Here is an 18,744-nt window from a genome sequence, read left to right as displayed (position 1 = left end):
GCCAAAGAGTGGGGAAAGGGCTGGGGAAGTGGCAGGTTCTTTCATTAAGCCTAAAGATTTTTATTTAAGTTGATCCCCCCACCCTATTTTCAGTCCCTGGATTCTACTCTCCCTGCCGTCCCAAATTCTGCAGCCTCTGTGGTGGAGTTCTCTAGGGGAAGGTGCCTCTGATCTACTGTAAGGGGTAGTTGAGGTTCTTCATCTGGCTTTGTAATGAGTGGAGAAGGGGACTTGGGCATCCAGGCCTTCCGTAAACATATTTTTATACAGTTCCCCTATGTCTTCAGCCCTCCATCTGTTCTCTGCTTTTTGATGTGTGTCTCAAGTGTCTCTTGGGTTCTGTGACACCAAACCCCTTTCTTATGTTATGGTTTCCTCTGCTTTGCCATCTTCTGTTCGTTTTCAATTTTCCAAATGTACGTTGAGATTTTTTCTTACTGTCTTCTTTTTGTCCTTGTGTACTACATCCCTTTCATTCCTTTGTTGACATTTTAATGGAGTTTCAGGAGGGAAGAGACACATACTTGTGGTTAATCTGCCTTGTTTAATTGGAAGTCTGGAAGCTCAGTGCCATATTTTGTTCTCCTGGTTTCAACCGAAGTGTTTTAGCCAGGCCAAATAATTTGAATCTTGTACTGAATCTTGAATCTAGATGTTTTGTATTCTTGGTGTTAGCAGTTCCTTAAACCTTGTGCTACCTGCAAATTTGAATAGCGTGGGCTTTTTATAAATTCTTATTCAAGCCATTGATAACATTGTTCTACTCCAGATGTCTTTCCTTCCCCCCAAAGGATGTGTATGTATGTATTTTTTTCTGATTTTGATGTGATATAGGATTGGTGTACAAAATTTAGAAACTACAGAGAAATATGAAGAAGAAAATAAAAATGCTCTGGATGTGATTACCATCAACATTTCTTCCATCTTTCCTTCTTTCTTTACATTCATCCACATTATTTAGAATATTTTAAAATTGGGTTAATGCTGTATATATGATTTTAAAAATTTGTAACACATAGTGTTTAGTATTTGTCAGATACTAACTACTTACTAACTCTTAATAAGTTATATGTAAATTAGTTTTTACTCTTCTTATTTTAACATCTATGAGCTTATCTTCATATTGTTAATTACTTTTAAAAAATGTGTTTATGTAGTATTCTGCAACTTGGATATTGTAATTTCCCCCATTTCCCAGTTAGAAGATATTCTGATTATTTTCCTTCCTTCCTTCTTCCCTCATCTCCCTTCCCTTCTTCTTTCCTGTCTTTTCCTTTCCTTTCTCTTTCCTCCCTTCGTTCCTTGTCCTTTTTTTTCCTGTTGGAAATAATGCATTTGGCTACCCTAGCACATGGGTATTTTAATGCATCTCTGAGTCTTTTATTAGGATAAATTCTTTGAAGTGGAATTACTGAATCAAAGGATATAAACATTTTTAAGGCAGTTCTTGATGTGTATTGCCAATTAGTCATCTAGAAGAATTGTACTGTTTCTATTGCAGATAGGTTGGTCAGTTAATCAATACTCATATATATGCTTAACATGACTATACCAGATTTTCCAGTCCATTTTTTTGATCATTCAGCAGTTTTAAAATGCTCACTGCCTTCCAGCAGCGTGGTAGGCTCTGGATGTACAAAGTTGAACCAGAAGCTATGGCTTCAGGGGTCCACGGGTTCTCTGAAATTGTACACTTAGTTTTTTGTGAATGGGGGACATTTTGGGAGGGACAGGAAGATATTACTTTCTTTGGATTCTCATAGGGATATGTGGCCCAAGGAAGCTTAGCAGTGTGAATGTATTGACACTTTTAATCCTTAAAACAACTCTAGGAAGGAGATACCATAGATGTTATCTCTGTTTTATGGCTGAGGGTTCTGAGGTTCACAGAAGCTAAATGAATTTTATTCACATAGCTAATCCATAGTAGAACCCAGACTAAAACTCAAGTTTCTGCCTTTTTTTTTTTTTAAATAAATTTGTCTATAGTGACTTCATGAAAAACTGTCCAGTGCTGTTGAATTTAAAGTAGAGCATTTGTGATTTCCATTTTGGTAATGCTATCAAAAGAGGAAGCTAATAAAGCTAGGTGTGATATGTTCTTAGAGAACTCAAATAATACCACATTCTTTTTTCAGTGTTTTCACTGTCTGTTCAGTTTCTAGTCTGGAGTGTTAATTGTGAATAGATGACAGACTTATTGGTAGGTAGTTGGTAGGTAGTTTCCAGGAGCTGCACTTGCTTTCTGCTTGAAAAATCTGTATAAAACAGTTGTCACTTTATACCTCCGGTTTTGTATTTTTCCCCTGTGTAATGTTTTTACATTGGTGAAGTGTTAGTGGTATCCTCTTCAGAATTCATAGGTGTGTATTTCATCTGAGAAAGATATGTCCTTTTATAATTTAATAGCAGTGATTTATGGCGCTAGAGTTTTCAGATTGTTTTCCAGCTCTGTAGAATGCTGAATAATGATTGGGCATATTCAGGCACATTACATTAGTTATCTTCAGAGCGGATCCCTCCTGAGAGAAAAGCTGTTTTAGTTAAGCAACCAGACTGTTCAATTATTTGTGATGTTTGTATTTGCCCACATGCCTGCAAGGGGAATTTCATTAACATATGATCAACCAAGATCCTTTTTCTAGCCTGCCATAAAGATAGGTTTTTCCATTGACCACGTTTCTTTCCTAGATTTTACATCAGTGAAAGATACTCTTCAAGACCTCTTTGTGAATCATTTTGAGATAACTCTGCTCAGAAATTTCATTTGTTTATATTGGCATTTTCTCCCCCCCAATACACATATATACACATACACACATACACACATGCAGACACCCTAATCATACACACATGCATGTTACGTACGTACTGTAATATACTTCGTGTTTTCCTTTGCCAAATAAGTGGGAAATCATCTTAAAATTTGCTAAATTTTTTATTTGTTTAGCGCCTGTAGAATGGGCATAGCTAGGGATGAAAATGATGCAGTTATTATAGACATGGCTCTTAAGACCTGATGATCTTTTGAAGAAGTAAGATACTGGTATGAGGTTGTAAGTGGTGTAGACCTAGGTACCAAAGGAAGATATGGAGAGAAAGCCATAGGACTTAGGAGAAAGGGACAGGCTGTGGGGTTTGAGAGGTGTGAGAGGTGGGGAATCAGGGATTTCTCTGGAGAAGAGGGTAGGGGGATGGGATGTATTTTAGGGTGGACATTTGTGGTGGACTTTCCAGCATAGGCAAAAAAAAAAAAAATCCAGAGGCCAGGAGAGCACAGGATGCGTGGCATCTGCAGGTAGCGGAGTGTGGCTGGAATATAAGGAGAGAGAATGAGAGATGGTTGGGTAAGAGAGAGCTGAACACAGTTCACACTGTGAGGATTCTTAAAAGCTTTGTGCAGGTCAGTGCTGTATTGTGGATCTCAGAACTTCATACGTAACACTGCCTCATTGTTAATGGCAATTGTCGGTGACTGTCTAATTTTAGCAGCAAGGGATTTGGTGGCTTTGCAGAGTTTTGCTATGAGGTCTCCCACAGCTGTTTGTTGCTACCGAAGCCTGGACCGCTCTGTGGTTCTCTTTCATCTCTCGTTGCTGTAGTTGCCTCCTGTCCTTTGTGCATTATCACACTCCATGGAAATCCTATCTGGGGACCTCTTGGTACCAGTTTTCCTAGCTCCTGCTGGAAGAGCCCTTTATAGCCATCTCATGGCCGAATCCTCCCTCCCTTCTCTTCTCAACCTCAGTTTTTGCCATGAAAATCCTAAATTTCTCCCTGCCTAAAAGGGCCATTGATAAAAAGGAAATCTGTATGGGAGCCATGTTGTTGGAAACAAGAAAACCGTGATCTTCTCCTACTTTGGGAGTAGGAGTATTTCCCTATTCCTCCTTTATGGGACTTTAGTGTTTCCATCTTGGTGTTGTGATTTTGGGATACCCACTCTGAGCTGAGCTATATTATGGAGAAACTTTCTTTCTTGTTGACGGTTAGGGAGACAAATTGTTAGTGTCTGGAGTTAGATTGCTATTTGTCATGGAAATAATGCTGTAGCTGGCCCCTAATCATGGTTCAGGTATAGTGCACATTTAAGAAGTTTTAATCAACATTTAAGAAATTTAAAATTGTTTCTTGGGGGGAATTGTATTTCAAATTCTAAATAACCAATAATACAGTACAGGAGAACTTTTAAACAACTGTGCTTTCTTTTTTTGTTGTTGTTAAGATTTATCTTTTATTCTAATTGTGTAAGTCATATACAAAAAATAATTTCAGTGGACGTCTAGAGTGTTTGCAGGTTTTTTGGATTTTGTTTTGTTCAGAAACTAATGATCATAAGCACATTTTTTTCCATTGAGAAATAAAGACATATATCAGTGTATAAGCTTAAGGCATATAGTGTGATGGTTTGATTTACATATTGTAAAATGATCACAAATAGGTAGAAAGAAGAAAAGAGTGAAGAAAAAGATTTTCTCCTTGTGATGAGAACTTTTAGGTTTTACTCTTGAAGACCTTCCTATATATCATGTCGCAGTGTTAGCTGGAGTCATCATGTTGTACTTTGGATCCCTAGTGCTTATTTATAAGTACGTTTTTGAGAGGTTTATAGGTTAGAGACTATCTGAACAATATTGTGGTAGCAGTATTTTTGAAAGCAGTCAAGAGTTTAAATGAATCATCTCTAGGGGACTTTTGGGTAATTTATAAACAGTGACACCTGCTAGATAGAGATTTATATTTTAATCTTTCTAATTATGAAGAGTCACTGGGATTCCTCATAGAATCTATGGCCTCTAGTGACTTATATCTCTAAGAATATTAAAATGAATTTGTATCTCAGAGATATTATAGCTAGAAATCGTTCTATTTAGGATCATAGTTTTGAGTTTTTGTAAATGTTAAGTGAAAACTTTCTTATGTGTCTTAAGCTTTTTTATTTTTGTTTTTTTTTAAGCCCGGTTACTCATGTAAAATTATTTCATCAGTGTTCTTCTATAAAAGGGAAAAAATTACATACTAAACCCTCATATACTTATCACCCAGATTCAGCAATTATGAATATAGATTTTAACTTCAGGAGATGTTGGCTTTTTCTTCCTATAACTATCCTACAAACCAATATGCTAATTTGCAATTTTTACCTTATACAGATGATGTGATGCCAGCCACTTACTGTGAAATTGACTTAGATAAAGAAAAGAGAGATGCATTTGTGTATGCTATCAAAAATCACTACTGGTACCAGATGTACATAGATGACTTACCAATATGGGGTAGGTATTATATTGTGTGTTATAATTAAAGTTTGGGAATATTTGCATAATAAACATGACTTATGTAATGAGTCTTAAGGTGTTTGATTGTACTCTGAATCAGTAAATGTGTTTTTGGTATTTTCCACAGAATGATTTTATGGTCCCCTATTACTTGAAGTGGTTTTAACATTGCCAAACCTTGTATGAAACTCCCTCAAAATACGACCTTTATGTAGTATAACTTTTCAGATTCAAGGAATTAAAAGGTATTTTGAACAGAAATATCCTCCCTTCTCCCTTTTGTTTTTTGTATCTTATTTTGACTTATTCTACCAAATACAACCAAAGGAACTAAATAGGATTTTGAAGTTTTATTTTGGCTTTCTCTCATGGGGAACTGGTAGTATGGTTTTTAGATAAGATAGTCTCCTGAATTGTTTTAGTATTTCCTATGTTATTTTCCAAAACACTATATGTTTAACATTTTTTTCATGGGTTTTTAAGATTTTTATTTTTAAGTCATTTCTACACCCAACATGGGGTCAGACTTAAAACCCCAAGATCAAGAGTCGCATGCCTTACTGCCCCACTGAGTCAGCCAGGTCCCCCTAAAAATTTTTATTGTTTTAGCTCTTATCTGTATTAATGGAGAGGAATTATGGTGTAGTTAATACAAACCTGTGTAAAATCCGAACTTTGTATTGGACTTGATAAATTATTTTAGATTTTTTAAGGATATATTTACATGTAACCTTGCAGGAGAACAATATTAGGGAAAGGAATTACATTTATGTACTGTTGAGCTGAGTTAGCAAGTTAGTATAAAGTAAGTGAATATTCTAAAAGGGGCAAAAAAAAAAAAAATACCCCAAAAAAATACCCAACCTGGGTAGTTGTGTACTTACTGCAGTTGGCAGGGCATTTGGGGATCACAGTTGCTCTTTGTCCCTTTGTTTCTCATATGGGTGACAGCTTGCAAGACACAGGGCTCTGCCAGATGTGTACTAGTGACTGGGTAGGTCCCAGAGCTGGTTTGGCTGCATGAAGATGGTGAACTTGTTAAGAATCTGATTAAATTGTTTTTAAATGCAAAACACCGTGAGCTATCAGACAGTGTGTTTGATCATATTATTCTCTTAGTTTTGTTTTATTTTTTCCTTTGGACACCTGTTCTTATCTACAATGAATATTTTAATTCTTAAAATTGTTAGCAGACTACTATATTTGTGAGCAGCAACCTGAAATACTGAAAATATCAGACCAGAGTTTAATGTAGTGCGAAGATGAAATTTGTAAGAAAGTCAATCTCAAGATATAATTGTATGCATCATTGCTACTCTGTTGCATGTTAATTAGGTATAAATAGTAAGCATTTCATATAAATGACTGTAATTAATATTACATTAACACCGACATTTCTGTGATCAGCACGGGTAGCAAGAAGACGTGCTGAATATTCACTCAAGATTTCTGAGCCTGTAGTTCAAGAGAACCCATTAGTTAGGGTCTCCTCTTTTTTTGGTGAGAGAGCAGGTTCCTCCCGTGCTCTTTTCCATTGCTTTTGGGTTTCTTCTCCGGAACCTTAGGGTTTTTTCAGTTTTTTCTGTGGGTCACCTTAGCAACATGGCAACTGTGCTTTCCTGTCCTAAAATAAATCTTTCTTAGCCCTGGGATTCTAGGGTCTGCCATGTTTAGGAGAGTACATTTGGGTGTCCGAGAATGTCTGCATTATGGGAATTTTTGGCAGAAGGAAAATTCTTATTTGGCTTTTTTGGGGGTAAGTGTTTCCATGTCTTTTAAAAGCCCCGTAGAGAATAGCTTCTTACTAGGTGTAATTGTGTCTCCACTCCCAGAGTTTTCACTGTAGATAGGTAAATAAACCTTGGTGAAATTAATTATTAGAAAGATTTCATTCTCCCTCTGCAACCCCAAACACAGTGATTAACTGTATTCCTTGAATTTGTATCAGTTTGAGAGAAATTATTTTTACTAACTTTGGTTAATAAGCAAATAAACTGAAGAGGAAGAAATGATCTTTTCTTCCCCTAATACTTTAATGAGATGCATTGACCAAAGAGGGAAGGCCCTAAGGAGTCGCTTTTAGTGGATGCGTCTCTTGGGAAGTCTGTAGGTTTGGTAGATAGATAGACATAGATAACTAGCTGACAGTATGAGGGTACAAGGGGTAGATCTCAACTACCACCTGTTGTCCTGACACTGTTTGGGTGTTCTTTCAGTATCCCAAACTATGATCAAAATTATCGTTTTAGGGGTGTCTGGGTGGCTCAGTTGGTTAAGTGTCTTCATTTGGCTCAGGTCATGATCCTAGGGTCCTGTATCAAGCCCTGTGTTGGGGTCTCTGCTCAGCAGGCAGTTTGCTCCCCACTCTCCTTCTACCCCTCCCCTCCTGCTTGTGCGCGCGCTCTCTCTCTCTCATAAATAAATAAAAAATCTTCAAAAAAACCCACCAAAACCAAAATGATCATTTTAAACTAGTGCCTCATTAACATTTGTCCTCAATGCTTCTTTTGTTTTGGTGATATCCCAAGGATAGGTCCAGTACTTGAAGCATAAAGAGGAGGCATTTTAAGTTTTGTTATTGATATACACATATGTGCAGCTTACTTAGGAAAGTGTAGATCTCAGGCTGTTAGAGAAAGTACTGGATTGGGTCTCTGGAGAACTTGGTTTTAATTTTAGTTTGACTACTACTAACTGGGTGACCGTGGCAGATGTTGACTATACTTCCCTGAAATTTTCAGGAATTAGGAAGTAATACGGTGATAATTAGTACAATGAAGGTGATACTCATGACAAAACATGAACTTTGAGGACTAAATTAGTGATGGGTTTTGCTGACTGTTCATGGCATGACCATGGTTTATGTTTGCCAAGTAGTTATTTTTTTAAATTTAATTTTATCTTTTCAGTGTTTCAAGATTCATTGTTTATGCACCACACCCAGTGCTCCATGCAGTACGTGCCCTCCTTAATACCCGCCACCAGGCCCACCCATCCCCTGATCCCCCCTCCCTTTTCAGAACCCTCAGTTTGTTTCTCAGAGTCCACAGTCTCTCATGCTTCGTCTTCCCCTCTGATTGCCCCCAATTCACCTTTCTTTTCCTTCTCCTAATGTCTTCCATGTTACTCCTTACGCTCCACAAGTCAGTGAAACCATATGATAATTAACTTTCTCTGCTTGACTTATTTCACTCAGTGTAATCTCCTCTAGTCTTGTCCATGTTGATTTACAAAAGTTGGGTATTCATCCTTTCTGATGGAGGCATAATACTCCACTGTATATATGGACCATATCTTCTTTACCCATTTGTCTGTTGAAGGTCTGCCAAGTAGTTAATAAAGAGTAGAAGTCTAGCCTGTACTTGTGCCTTTTCTAATGATGAAGAATATGCTTGTTTATAAAAACTTTTTAAATGGGCTTTTAGCTTCTAACATATTTTAAACATTAAGCGATATTACCTTGTATAAAGTGTTATTTCTTTTGTAGGTATTGTTGGTGAAGCAGATGAAAATGGAGAAGATTACTATCTTTGGACCTATAAAAAACTCGAAATAGGTTTTAATGGCAATCGAATTGTTGATGTTAATCTAACTAGTGAAGGAAAGGTGAAACTGGTTCCCAATACTAAAATCCAGATGTCATATTCAGTAAGTATTAAAATGTATAGAAGAAGTGTTTGTGACCTAATAGCAACAGTTAAGTGTGTTTTACTACTTTAATAAATGAAAATAAGGTAAAACAAAATATTATTAAAACTGTATTTCCTTAATGTATATAAGTAAGCCTTCTAAAAGCAGGGAGATTTGCCTCAGGTCTGTATTACAGAATTTCGGCATTTGCAGGACTTACCATTGGCTACAGCAAAGTTTACCATTGCAACTGAGCAGTTAGAGCTAAGCTTGCCATGTCTTTTCATGGTTACATTTTTAGATTGCAGCATACCTTGTTGTTTCTCTTTCCTTTTTACTGTTGCAGATAGAGATGATGCTGTATTGAAAATTGCTGGATGGGTATAGTTTACCATGTTTTGCTTTATCAGTTGGAATAAGATACTCCTGCAGAGTAAGAGCTTCTCAGAGCTCTTTGCAACTGTCAAGTTAATTCTGTTCCATTAGGATTAAAAATAGTGGAAAGAAGAAAAATCTGATGTAGGTAGCCTCTCTCTTTGCCAGTTTTTTCCCTGATAACTGGAATGAATCCATTGCTAGTAGCCAGTTTTTGAAAGTTTTTTTTTCACTCATGCATATGTAACTAGTGCAAATGATATTTATGTAACTGAACTTCTAAAGAAGTTTGATAATTGTAGTAAAACTAACTCGATCTAAAGTCAAAAATGGATAGATTCTTATTTTAATTGGGCTAGTTAATTCGTTCTTAACGTATTTATCAGGTCAAAGTATATAAGTCAGCAATAGTTAATAGTCTTTGAAAACTGGAGTGATCCCTCTAGGTAAAGTTGGAAGTTCTGTTAATACACAGAGAAGAAAGTTGGTTAGTTTTTTATCTTAGATGTTTCAGCTTCTCAAATTGGCAGTAGCTTTCTACAATTTCTCTAGCTTCTTGTTCTAAGTGTCCAGATCTTTACTAATTTTGCTCAGGGTTTTGTTATAAGCTTATTAATTTGTTTACTGGCATTTACTTTTAAGTGAAAAAAATTTTTTTCAGGTGAAATGGAAAAAGTCAGATGTAAAATTTGAAGATCGATTTGACAAATATCTTGATCCATCGTTTTTTCAACACAGGGTAGGTAAATTGTGTATTTTGAGACATTGATTATGTGCTCGGTCAGTTTAACAAACACTAACAAGCATCTACCATATTCGGGGCACTGTGCTAAGGCTGTGGAGTTCAGACACATTGGACTTGTGATTTCACATGTAAACTTAGAGTCCTAGGATGATAAGAGAGTTTTAGGGGAGCAGTCAAAAGCCCCCTTCATCATGCCTATGCTTTAAACCAATTTTGAGTAACACAGGAAAGATGAAACAAACCAAAAGCCAGAATTTTACTTTTGTTATTAATGATGCTGATACTGAAAAATGTGACTTATTTTGTGGGCAGGTGGCCATGTTAATATTGAAACTCAGAATTAGACTGACTTCTTGTGCTCAGTGCTGGGCTACTTCAAGCTTCTGTATGTGAGCACCTGCCCTTGGGAGACTTACAATGTGCAGAAACAGAGCAGAATGTGTGCTTCTAGAAAGGAAGGGATGAGAGTGGAGCGCGACCAGAAACTTTTGCTGGTAGAAGTCTTTTCACATAAAAAGGAACATCAGGAAGAAATGCCCCCACTTCCCACCAGCAGATTCAAATGGAGCTCAGCTCCTACGTCCCCTGGCATTGTTGCTGATTTTGTACAGGTGGTAGCTTTGGTTCTTTATAGGAAAAAATGGATTTTATTTTAGTGGTTTCCTCCTTCAAGGATAGAGATGAGAGGACATCGGAGGATATTGGAGTATAAGGGGATATATCCATTCTTCTGACTTTCTTCCTGACTTGCATCTTCTGTCTTCTGATCTGATCTTTTGGACTGGAATTCTGAAGTTTATTGGTAATCTAAATTTTTGTGGTCTAGTATTCTTATCATTGCTGCCAGACTTCACTGGAACCTCTCACTACTTCTAATTTTCCTCTGGGTCCTAGCATGTTACTCCTGGAGCTAAAATTTCCTCCCCAACCTCCTCCACTTCCCCTACCAGCAGAGTGTTCTCTTCAGATGTCGTGTTCATGCAGTCTTGACCATGGTTGAGGTATAGGCACAAATAACTTAAATGTTTAGATAGTACTCAAAAATACGAGGGCTCTCAACTAACATTTTCTGTTGGAACATGTGAGCCTGCCTTGTTTCTCATGCCATTGGGTGTTGATAACTTGAGGGAAAGGCTGCCATTTGGCATTTTCACTAGTAGAACAAGGTCCCATATTTCTCCTTTCAGCAGTTATTAACTGAACACCTGCTATGTGTCAAGCACGGTACTAAGTGGACTACATTTAGAGAATGAAGTTCAAGATTTGCATTCTCTTGGAGCTTACCCTTCTAGTAGGGGGAGACACGTAATAGGCATACTAAGTTAAGGGTATAGTGTGTTCAAAGATACGTCCTTCAAGAAAGAGCAGTGGACCAAGAGTGCCACAGGCGAGGCTAGTTGTAGTTTGACTGTGGTGCTCAGAGTAAGCCCCTGAGATGGACTTTGGAGTCAAAACTTGAAGGAGTTGATGGAAATCAGGAATATGGATATGGGGGGCAGCGGAAGAGTATTCCAGGCAGGGGCAATACCTTTGAAAAGTCTGTTAGGTGGGAATGTGCTTGGGGAGCTTGAGGAATAGCAAGGAGGCCAGTGTGGCTGGAGGAGGGGTGGATGAGGTCAGAGAGCAGTGGGAGCTAGACCATCCATGGCTGCTGGGGAGGCTTTGAATGCAGAGAGTGCCTGGTAGTGTTTTCCGCAGGGAATGACAAATCGCACTTCTTTTTTAAAAGGATCGCTCAGCTTATTATGTTGAAAAGAGGCCATGTCGGGGAAGGGGAGAAGCAGGGAGACCAAGAGGCTGTTGCAGCAGTGCAGTGAGAGGGGAAGTGGCTCAGACCAAGGTGTAGTGGGGGAGTTGGTGAGAAGGTGTCAGACTGTGAGCATATTGTGAAGGGGAGAGCCGGGTGGGATTTCCTGGTGGAGAGCAAGATAAAGAAAGGTTGACAAGAACTCTACAGAGTTTTTGGCCTGAGCAACTATTAGTTAGAGCCACCATCACTGAGGCAGAGAGTCCATATTTGGAGAAGATGCAGAGGGGAAGCTCAGAGTACAGTTGGGGACATGTTCGTTTTGAAGTGTCTTAAGACATCCAAATGGAGATACTTAGCACCGAGCCCAGTATATGAGTCGCCAGTTCAGGAGAGGGGTCTGGGCTGGAGATACGGATTGTGCAGCCATTGGCATAAAAATGGTATTTAATAAAGCTATGAGATTGGATGCAGTTACCAAGGAAGAGTATAAATAGAGTATACAGTAGAAATAGAAGGGGACTAAGGACTGAGCACTTGGGGGTGGTAAGAAAAGATTTGGGAGAGTAGGTGAAACCAGTTCAGGCTCTGGGGAGATCCCAGTAAGGTAGGAACGGAAAGCTTTTGTGGTGTTCTGGAAGCCAAGAGAAGAAAGTGTGTCATGGAGGAGAGGGAGATTAGTTCTGCATTGTTGCTGCTGGGTCAGGTAAGGTGAAAGTGACTTTCAAGATTCATTTGGAGTCATCCATAAACTTGACAAAGAGCAGTTTGGGGGTAGTGGTGGGGCAGGATCTGAACAGAGCTGGTATAAGAGCATGGAGGAGAGGAGTTGGAGACTACAAGTTTGGCAGCTAAGGGGAGCAGAGAAATGATGTGGTAGGAAGTAGGAAGGATGGAATTGGAAGGTTTTATTTTGAGATGTAAGGAACACTTTTATATGTGGAAGGGTTCAGCAGCGAGTGCAAAACTGACAGTGCAGAAAAGAGAGAGGAGAATTACTGCAGCCAGTTCCATAAGTAGGCGGGAGGGGCAGGGTCTACTGGTTGACAGTAGGGATGGTTTCTAATACTACCAACACAGGCTCAAGAGCATGAGCTGGACACACAGTGTTGCTGCACCCACGTAACCATGGGCACAACACTTGGTTCCTCAGCTTTCTGCCTCCTCCATAGTGGAGCACAGATCGTAGTACTGTGCACTGTTGGGATATTCCATTCGATAGTGCACATAAAGGCCTTAGTTCCTATTTGACACATAGCTGGTGCTTAATGAGTGGCACCACTCGGGTATGTATTTCTCCAATGTCCTGCTTTTGGGTTAGCAACACTAGGGGGTGCTGGAGTCAGCAGTTCTTAAGATTAGTAAGCCTTTTGTGATATCTGGTTTCTTCATTATTTTTAAGAAATACTTCCCTTGATATAATAATTTTGAAATCATAACAGCATTTTGTAATTTTTGGAATAAAAGGATATTATAAAAATGTCAGGTTAATGGTAGTACCTTATAATGGGTATTGGTTTAAAGTTTATGTCTCAGATTAGAAAATAGGAGGGAGCTTTGTTAGAAAGTTTTGCATTTTAGGTGTATCTTTCTTATTATTAAATAGTAACTATATAAAACTACTTTTCAGAAATTTGACAAATTGAGAGAAGCTAAGAAACATAAATATATTTTTTCTCATCTTTTTTTGGATCATTAATTTCTCAGGGTGAGAACAAAATCAAATCTTTGGGAAAGTCTATAATTACAGAATGCTTTATAAATCTTGAATGGTACTTTAATGATAAACTTAAATCTTATATAACCCTTTTTTGTAAATATTTCAGAATATAATGCAGTCGTCATTTCCTTTGTAACTTCAGTAGGTAGTCAATAAATAAATTATTAAATATAGGAAAAAATGATTTTATAAAGAGGCAGAGGCAATTGGCTATCTCTTGTTTTTCAGGGAGAGTCACAGAGTTTGTCCCTTGCCAGAAGCCTCAGGGTGGGAACAGAGCTAGGGCTGCCCTTCACCCTAGTGCATATACTTAGCATATTAACTCAAGTTAAATCTTCTGCATATGTACCTGTAGTTTAGAGTAGGAGTACATCTGTGAATAATGGAATATGTAAATGAGAGGTTTTATGGAGATAAGAAGATAGGAAGAATGAAGGAACAAAAGATCATGCACACACTTTGAAAGATGATAATACAACAGTTTACAACTTGTAAATTTTCCATGTGCTTTACATTTATTATCTTATTTGAACCATATAATCACTCCAGAGCATAGATACCATTGTACATGGGGACCTTTGGCAATTGCAGATGGCTGGGTAAAGGTGCAAATTCAGGGGTGCTAAATGAGATGGGGGGATAGCACCTCAGGGAATGAAAGAGATGTAGAGTCTAGCAGAAAGACTGATTTAAGAGTGGAACAACTTCTAGGAGATTGACAGAAGGAATGGGAGGCTAGGAGAAAAATGCAGAAAAATAAATGAAATTGGGGCCTTGCTGAGAGAAGAGAAATTTTGGAACTATCCTTCAGGAACTTTTGAGAATTAAAATATAGAAGAATTTGAAGTCAGATGCACTGAGTTCTGAGATGCACTCAGAGATCGTGTACCTTGTGATTATAAATCAGAATCTGGACATAATTCTATGACATACAGGTGAGTGAATCAAAATCAAGAGTCTTGGGAACACTGGGACATGATGGGATACCTCATTGTTCTCTCTACCATGGAGAGCTCATGCAGAAGGGAGCAGATAAGGGTGGGAATAGGATAGAGAAGATGAACTGGATGGAGGAAGTGAAGCATAGCATTCCAGAGGGTGGCTCAGATCCATGGCAGTCAACTATGATGGTTCAGTCTTTGGAATTTTGAAGAGTTTTCCAGGTTGTTGCTCAGTTAGAGGGAAAGAAAGTAACATTTATTGAATATTTACTGCTCTGTGCCAGTCATGGTATCATTCTTTTTATATGTGTTATGAAGCCATACAAATCAGGATAGTATTATTGTCCTCCTTTTTGATATAGGAAAGCTGGGGTCACATAGCTAGATATTGGCAGAGTCTAGGTTAAAACCCAGGCCTGTTTGACTTCAGATTCCGTGTTCTTTGTGTATGGTGCTAAATAGCATATGCCGTGTGGTCCAATTGTATTTTATTTGTACAATAAAATTGATTGGGAAAATATATGTGTACAATAATCATGTTTTTAATGCATCTGAAATTTACTGTAAAGAAAGCCAGTCTTTTTGCATAGTGACTACTCAGCCCAGTGTGTCTTAAGTTTGGATATTTATATAAAAGTTAAAAAAAAAAACTTTTTTTTTTGCACTAACATGCTGCTGTTATCATGAAACCTATGAAGTTTGTGACTGATACTTAATGTTCGTGATATTTTATTTTCTGTCATTTTAGATTCATTGGTTTTCAATTTTCAACTCTTTCATGATGGTTATCTTCTTGGTGGGCTTAGTTTCAATGATTTTAATGAGAACTTTAAGAAAAGATTATGCCCGGTACAGTAAAGAAGAAGAAATGGATGATATGGTAAGCAAACATTTTACGTTGTATTTATAAAAATGATTTAACTCAGTGTTATTTTGAATGTTGGAATGTAGTTTACATGAGTTTCAGAATTCAGCATTTTTGGGTTTTAGAAAGGTGTAAAACTCCCTAAAGGATCTCTAATCATATATATTAATGTTTCTGCATGGTTTGATTACCAGCCCCATAATCAAATATTTGTTTTTTTCAGCAAAACATACGAATGTTCACCTTAAGTGAGATAAATAAACAATACAAATAACCTCTTCTTCACTCTCAAGTTTTGCCACCAAATAACAATGTGGCAGGCTTCTGAAATGAACTTTCAGTTTTCAGAGCTTTTGATTTCAGAATTGCAGCAAGGAAGTTGTAGAGCTATACTGACATCTTTCTAATACTGTTAAATACTGCATAAAATTTAGGGAGTGGGTGAAAGGTTTAGTTTGTATTTAGTTTAGTAGGGTCAGAGGGGGGTCTTGTTTTCTAAATTCCTCTATGGTATTACAGGTAGTGTTGTAAATAAGTGAAAGTGTGTTCTATAGAATTAGAACTATATATTTTTTAAGACTTTATTTATTTGCCAAAGAGAGACACAGCGAGAGAGGGAACACAAGCAGGGGGAGTGGGAAAGTGGAGAGGAGCCTGGGATCATGACCTGAGCCACCCAGGAGCCCCCCCTTCTGTAGAATATTAATGGCTGTTGTATGTAGATATGCCCTCTCATTAAGTAAGTTTGGAAAGGAGTTAGATTAAAATTTTAATATGCAAATGTGCATTGTGAAGTATCACAGTGTAAAATGTAGAAAGCACATTTGGTGCTTCTCAAACACATCTGACCAGGATTACCCCCAGCCCCTAAAAGGCCAGATTATTTTAAGGGACTGATACTTGTCAAGAACTACTATTTTAGATACTTGCTTTTTCAAGTTGAAAAGGAAAAATTGAATACTTTTAAAAAAGTGCTATGGAGGGCGCCTTCGTGGCTCAGTGGGTTAAAGCCTCTGCCTTCAGCTCAGGTCATGATCCCAGGGTCCTGGGATCAAGCCCCACATGGGGCTCTCTGCTCTGCAGGGAGCCTGCTTTCTCTTCTCTCTCTCTGCCTACCTCTCTGCCTACTTGTGATCTGTGTCTGTCAAATAAATAAGTAAAATCTTTTTTTAAGAAGTGCTATAGATAGTTAAATAATATTTAATAGATACTATATATAACTTTGATATTTTCCTCATATATTTTCTTAGAATCCAGAATATAAAGGACTTTTCTGCATCTTTAGGGCATCTAGTACTGGTTTCAATCTTCTTTTTTTTCTTTTGTTCTCCACCTGGCCCCTCATTATATTTGTGCCACAGGTGTGATGTAAATGTTCAGGGAACCAGTGTGCTTCTCTCTTATTTTGAGCATTTCTTTTTGCTCCTAGACCTTTTCTTTTTTCCATTCTTTGATATTTTCTGAGCACAACTAGGAGCCACCTTCCTGAGGCCCAGTAAATGCCATAATACTTTATAAGTTATTAAGACAGTGATTATTTTAAATTTGAAATGTCTTTTCTAGATATTTTAAAACCCTTTAAATAGGTATAAGTGTGGAGGCAGGGAACTTTTTTTTTTTTAAGATTTTATTTAATTTGACAGAGAGATCACAAATAGGCAGAGAAGGGGAAGCAGGCTCCCCGCTGAGCAGAAAGCCCGAGGTGGGGCTCGATCCCAGGATCCTGAGATTAGGAACTGAGCTGAACACAGAGGCTTAACCCTCTGAGCCACCCAGGCTCCCCAAGGGAGGGAACTTTCAACTGGAGTTGTAACTTTTCACCTACTTTATGTATTTTAATTTCATTCTGAATGGTTTTCTTTTCTCTCTGCATATATATGTATATAGGATAGAGACCTAGGAGATGAGTATGGATGGAAGCAGGTACATGGAGATGTATTTAGACCTTCAAGTCACCCACTGATATTTTCTTCTCTCATTGGTTCTGGATGTCAGATATTTGCTGTGTCTCTTATTGTTATTATTGTTGCAATGATAGAAGATTTATATACAGAGTAAGTACATGTATTTAACTTTGTTTTTTCTTGTTCTTAAACATTTTAAGTCGATCAAAATTAAATATTTGCTTATTTCAATTATCTTAGAATTTAAATAGCATGAATCTTATTATTGCAGATAAATTAAATAATGGATAGTTATCCTGAGCTAGGAGTATATTTTTCTGTCACATGCTAAAACTTACTAGCCTAACTGAACATTTTGGTTGGTTACAAAGGTTATGTTTCATTAGAGGTATGAGCAGAGTTACTTATCAGCCATTGCTGTTTGACGAAATGAATAGGCATTTTCTTGAAAACTGAAGGTGCAATTAGAGCTTTATGAGACACACAAGGAGTTCACAGTTATTGAATTAGTACTTCATGTTTATCTTCTAAACTGGGAGACTCTCTACAGAGCAGAAGAGAAATAATAAATAATATTTAGGAAATATTTAATATTGTATTTGTTAATTTTAATATTTAACTATTAAATAATAATTAATAGGAAAAAGGGTAGTAAAAAAGGCACATGATGTTAGAAAACTAATTGGATGACTTATCTTACCTTTACATAGTGTCTAGTACATTTTCTTCTTTGAGAACAGAATTGGTTGCAAGAAAAGTTTTTGGATTATTAGAAAAAGTTGTACATTCACAAAGATCTCATCGTCTTGAATGGTCCTATAACCTGTGCTCAGAGAGCCACAACCTCAGCGAAGCAGACACACTCTGAGCCTGGGTGGCTGGGGTTCTCACTCAGGCACTTTAGACACTGCCCCATGAAGTTCTCTCTCAGCATGACAGTTGTTTCCAGTTACATTTCATAATGCATTCTTTCTTAGATATGCCTGGATTTGGTGGACAAACAGTAAATTGTTGCTGAAAGAATAGCTCTTGATTTTTATGTTAAATATTTAACATTAATAAATTACTCTTTCTTCCTCTAGACCAGAAGCTCCTTGAGAGCAAGGATTTGGTCTTAATTTATCTTTGAATTCTCAAAATACCTACTTAAACATGTGAAAGTTACTCAGTGCTTATGAGCCGGTGAATGTATTAATGAGTAAGGCTATTTCTCTATAGTTTTTTTTTCTTTCTTTCTTTTTTAAAAAATTTATTTGACAGACAGAGATCACCAGTAGGCAGAGAGGCAGGTAAGCAGGCTCCCTGCTGAGCAGAGAACCCAATGCGGGGCTCGATCCCAGGGCCCTGAAGGCAGAGACTTTAACCCACTGAGCCACCCAGGCGCCCCTTCTTTGTAGTTTCTGTTATATTTCTTTATAGGCTTTGCAATTTATTTACTGAATAAGCTTTTTTTTTTTAAATTTTTTTATTTTTTATAAACATATATTTTTATCCCCAGGGGTACAGGTCTGTGAATCACCAGGTTTACACACTTCACA

General features: G+C 37.5%; 1 protein-coding gene across 1 annotated transcript in view; it reads left to right on the top strand.

Annotated features, from left to right (window-relative positions):
- The window catches only part of TM9SF3 (transmembrane 9 superfamily member 3), a 106,538-nt gene that overhangs the window by 14,959 nt on the left and 72,835 nt on the right, over positions 1-18,744 (top strand). The window contains exons 3-7 of the mRNA XM_059398240.1: positions 5,154-5,276; positions 8,767-8,927; positions 9,946-10,023; positions 15,186-15,317; positions 17,190-17,356. Of these exons, the coding sequence (XP_059254223.1) occupies positions 5,154-5,276; positions 8,767-8,927; positions 9,946-10,023; positions 15,186-15,317; positions 17,190-17,356 (661 nt within the window). The remainder of the gene's footprint in view (positions 1-5,153; positions 5,277-8,766; positions 8,928-9,945; positions 10,024-15,185; positions 15,318-17,189; positions 17,357-18,744) is intronic.

This window comes from Mustela nigripes, chromosome 4 (assembly GCF_022355385.1).
Source record: "Mustela nigripes isolate SB6536 chromosome 4, MUSNIG.SB6536, whole genome shotgun sequence".
Lineage (NCBI taxonomy): Eukaryota > Metazoa > Chordata > Mammalia > Carnivora > Mustelidae > Mustela > Mustela nigripes.
This window is presented reverse-complemented; position numbering and strand designations above follow the sequence as displayed.